Source organism: Electrona antarctica (assembly GCF_951216825.1).
Source record: "Electrona antarctica genome assembly, contig: scaffold_1549, whole genome shotgun sequence".
In the NCBI taxonomy this organism is placed as follows: Eukaryota; Metazoa; Chordata; class Actinopteri; order Myctophiformes; family Myctophidae; genus Electrona; species Electrona antarctica.
In genome coordinates this window covers 9,972-13,855 of record NW_027637892.1, presented here as the reverse complement: position 1 = coordinate 13,855, position 3,884 = coordinate 9,972, and the positions used below count along the sequence as shown (strand labels likewise).

The window sequence follows — 3,884 nt, the reverse complement described above, 5'->3', positions numbered from 1 at the left end:
GTCTTGTCAAAACTCGACTATTGTAACGCCCTCCTTACTGGCCTACCGGCATGTGCACTTAAGCCTCTCCAACTGATCCAAAATGCCGCAGCTCGCTTGGTCTTCAACCAGCCAAAATTCTCACATGTCTCCCCCCCTGCTCCGCTCCTCCACTGGCTCCCGGTCGCTGCCCGCACAGAATACAAAACCCTGATGCTGGCATTCAAAGCAACCAGAGGTATGGCTCCCCCATATCTTGCAAGTATGATTGAACCCTACAAACCCTCCCGCGCACCTCAGATCAGCCAATGCAGGGAAGCTGGAAGTACCCTCACTAAAACGCCGGGACAACGCTCCACACGTCCCAAACTCTTCTCCCTTCTGGCTCCAAAACTGTGGAATGCACTCCCCGTTGCAGTCAGAACTGCAGCCTCACTCCCAATCTTCCGCCGTAGTCTGAAAACCCACCTTTTCAGACTCCATCATGGCCCATAGCACTTACCCTACCCCCTTAGACAGCACTTTTTAGACTTAGATAGCATTTGATACAGACTTATAGCATGTTATGTAGACAGCACAATAATTGCATTGTATGTAGTCATAGCACTTCATAGTATATATGTACAGCATAGTATAGTATATATGTATAGTTTATATGTACAGTGTCATTATATAGATATGTTCTAGCTATACGTTCTTAGCTTACGCATGTTTCTTGATAAATGCTTTTTATATATGTGATGTATTCCCATGCTTTTGTTCTTGCTTAATGTAAGTCGCTCTGGATTAAGAGCGTCTGCTAAATGCCTAAATTGTAAATTGTAATTGTAGTAAAAGTATCAATGCTGCAATGTACAGTAGAAATATTCTGTTGCAATTAAATTCAATTATATTATAATTAAATCAAAATTATGAGTACCAAAGTGTTTTCATTTAGTGTCACACTATAATTTTAGTAATAAAAATATTTAAAATGCAATTATACCATAGATTAATTTAGTGATACGCTAAAATAATAACACTTTCATTAATAGTTATCAAAATTAAAATAATTAATTAAAAGCTATTTAAAAATCTTGTGTTTTACACAATAATAATTTGGATTTACTGTCACTAATGGACTATACACTCTCTGGCGTGCTTATACTTCCTCCCCCTTGCCCTCTCTCTCTCTCTCTCTGTCAGATACAAAGGCCTGGCCACACGGGGGCGCACCTGCTTCGCAGTATGCGTGTGCTGGATGCTGTCCTGTGTGCTGGGCTTCACCCCTCTGTTTGGCTGGCACAACCACCACCAGCCCCCCACTACAGGCAACCAAACCTCCTCCTCCCCTTCCCCTTCCTTCCCCTCCCCCTCCCCTTCCTCCTCCTCCCCCTCCCCTTCCTCCTCCACCCCCTCCTCCTCCTCTCCCCCCTGCACCTTCCTCTCCGTGGTGTCCCTCCCCTACATGGTCTACTTCAACTTCCTGGGCTGCGTTCTGGCGCCCCTGCTGCTCATGACCCTGCTGTACGCGCGGGTCTTCTGGAGCCTCCAGGGACGCCTGCAGCACAGCTGTCCCCAGACGCGGGCCTCCCTGCTCAGGGAGAGGAGGCTGGCGTGCTCCCTGGCCCTGGTGCTGTGTCTGTTCGCCGGCTGCTGGCTCCCCCTGCACCTCATGAACTGCCTGCTGCTCTACGGCGGTCCCGGCGCCGTGCCCCAGGGGGCGCTGTACGCAGGCAGGTGACGGCGAGCTGTTGCTGTTGTCGGGCAGAAACCTCCTATCTCCATATTCTAACTTTTTTTATTTTTCATAAATTAACGCCCTATAGAGCGTCGCAGTCCCGCCCCCTTTCATGACGACGCCAGGCCCAGGAAATGAATCCCACTGCATTTTTCCCATAGACATTTCAAAACGTATTTATTTAAAGACCTTTTAAGCGTCGTACGAAGCCAACTCTTGTCGTGACAAATCATGTCAACAGACAATATTTTGGACCAAACAAATAATTACAAAGAAGAAAAATAACAAAAAAAGTGTTTTTTTCTACTTTCTAATTCTTTGTTTGGCCCGAAAAATTGTGTTTGTTGTCATGATTTGTCACAACAAGAGTTGGCTTTGTCCGCGGCGTAAACGTCTTTAAATAAATACTTTCTGAAAAGTCTATGAGGAAAATGAACGGGGAATCATTTCCTGGGCCCTGGTAGGGGGCGGGACTGCGACGCTACAAACTACTGTGCTTAGTTGACAGTAGTCCCACAGGGGTCTGTACTAGACCCCTTTCGTTTTTACCCCTCACACTTCATCGGAAATAGTAAGATTGAGCTTGTAGATTGGCTATCGTTCCGGGGGACACGCATTAGTCCGACATCCCATTTAGTCTGACTACTTGGTCGGTTAAGAAGACTCACCTGTGGTGGCTTCCACGTGCAGTTACCCAGCAAGCCAAACGACGCCATGATGACGCTATGATGACGTCCTCCGGTGACGTTCAGGACTATAGGCCAGATCACAGCCCGTATGGGGATGATCTTTACGTCGTTTCCAGGACATATTAAATAAAATTATTATATAATACTAGAGAGGTGCCCGTGGGGCCTCTACGGCGGTGCCCGTTGGGCACTGGCCACATTGGAATGATGCAAGTTGGAAATGCATGAATGCCCCACCCAGATATTATGACTGTGTCCCTTTTATACTCGACGTCAGAATGATGTCAGATGTGTCTCTCTGTGTCCCTTTATTCCTACAGTATATATGGAGTTCTGTGTCAGCCATGCCCAAATATGGAGTGTTAGGATGTCAGAACAGGCCAGTTTATGGAGTTCTGTCTGTGTCTAGCATGCCCAAATAGGGAGTCCTGTGAAATGGAACAGGCCAGCTCCATATATGGACCCTGCAGGCAGGGGCGGTTCTGGACAACCGTGGGTCCGACCGACTCGACACCGGGCACTGCACTCCCTGTGGTGGTGTGGAACCCGTGTGTCGAATTTGAAGTTGGTGGGGCTCGAGTTACGACGTGGATTACAGACGTACACACAGAGACTTGGTGCATTTTAGATATTATTCTGGGTCAGATCTGACTAGTTATGATATGACTTAAATGTATTGATCTGGCCTCACTCGGACTCTCTCCGATTCATCCAGGGATGTCCGTTTTAGTGGGCAGAATTTATGTTGGTTGAAATCAGGTGATATTCTGGGCCAGATCTGACTAGTCTTGGTTTGACTTGATCTGGCCCCAATCGAGACGTCACTAATTCGTCCAGGTCCTGACCGTGCTTGCTGGTCGGATTATTGGGACGTCGGACTAACGCTATACGCACCCCTTTTCGCCTGATGTCCCCCCCCCCATAATCGGATAAGACACTGACATCGATGTGATTCTAACACACCTTGATGTATAAAGACACAGTGTATATGTTCATCAGCAATAAATTATAGGCTCATTTGCAAACGTGTGTTGTTATTAACAACATATGTGCTCTCTCCAGGCATCCTCCTGTCCCACGCCAACTCTGCCGTCAACCCCGTGGTCTATGCTTATCGCATTCCAAAGATCCGCCGGGCCTACGCTCAGATCTGGAGGCACTTCCTGACGGGGCTGAACTGTCCGCCGGGGGGGGGGGGCGCCGAGCGTTCGATAACAGGCAGCAGAGCCAATGATCGCACAGAGCCGTGGTGGCGATCAGAAGAGAGGGAGAACACACCCTGACAACACAACGGGTGGAGGAAGAATCCGTTTGGGGGACATTTTGGAAGCTTCCAGCCTCCCAAGTATTCTTATGTGGCTGGAATTCAGCGCACGTTGCCAGAGCGAGGGGTGTGTCCCCTCCTCCCTGCACTCCCCATGCACAAACTGCATGCACAAAGTTACATTGTTATATATATGCCTCAAATTTAATTATTCAAATCAGCGTTTGTTCTC

The 3,884-nt window shown here is 47.9% G+C and overlaps 1 protein-coding gene across 1 annotated transcript; it reads left to right on the top strand.

Annotated features, from left to right (window-relative positions):
- Nucleotides 1–1,164: 1,164 nt before the first annotated feature.
- LOC306918585 (adenosine receptor A1-like) lies at nt 1,165–3,671 on the top strand (the record flags this gene model as incomplete). The annotated part of the gene is made up of 2 exons (XM_079531477.1): nt 1,165–1,694; nt 3,451–3,671. Coding segments are annotated over 2 exons (751 nt in total), but the record flags the coding sequence as incomplete, so codon positions are not given.
- Between the last annotated feature and the right edge of the window lie 213 nt (nt 3,672–3,884).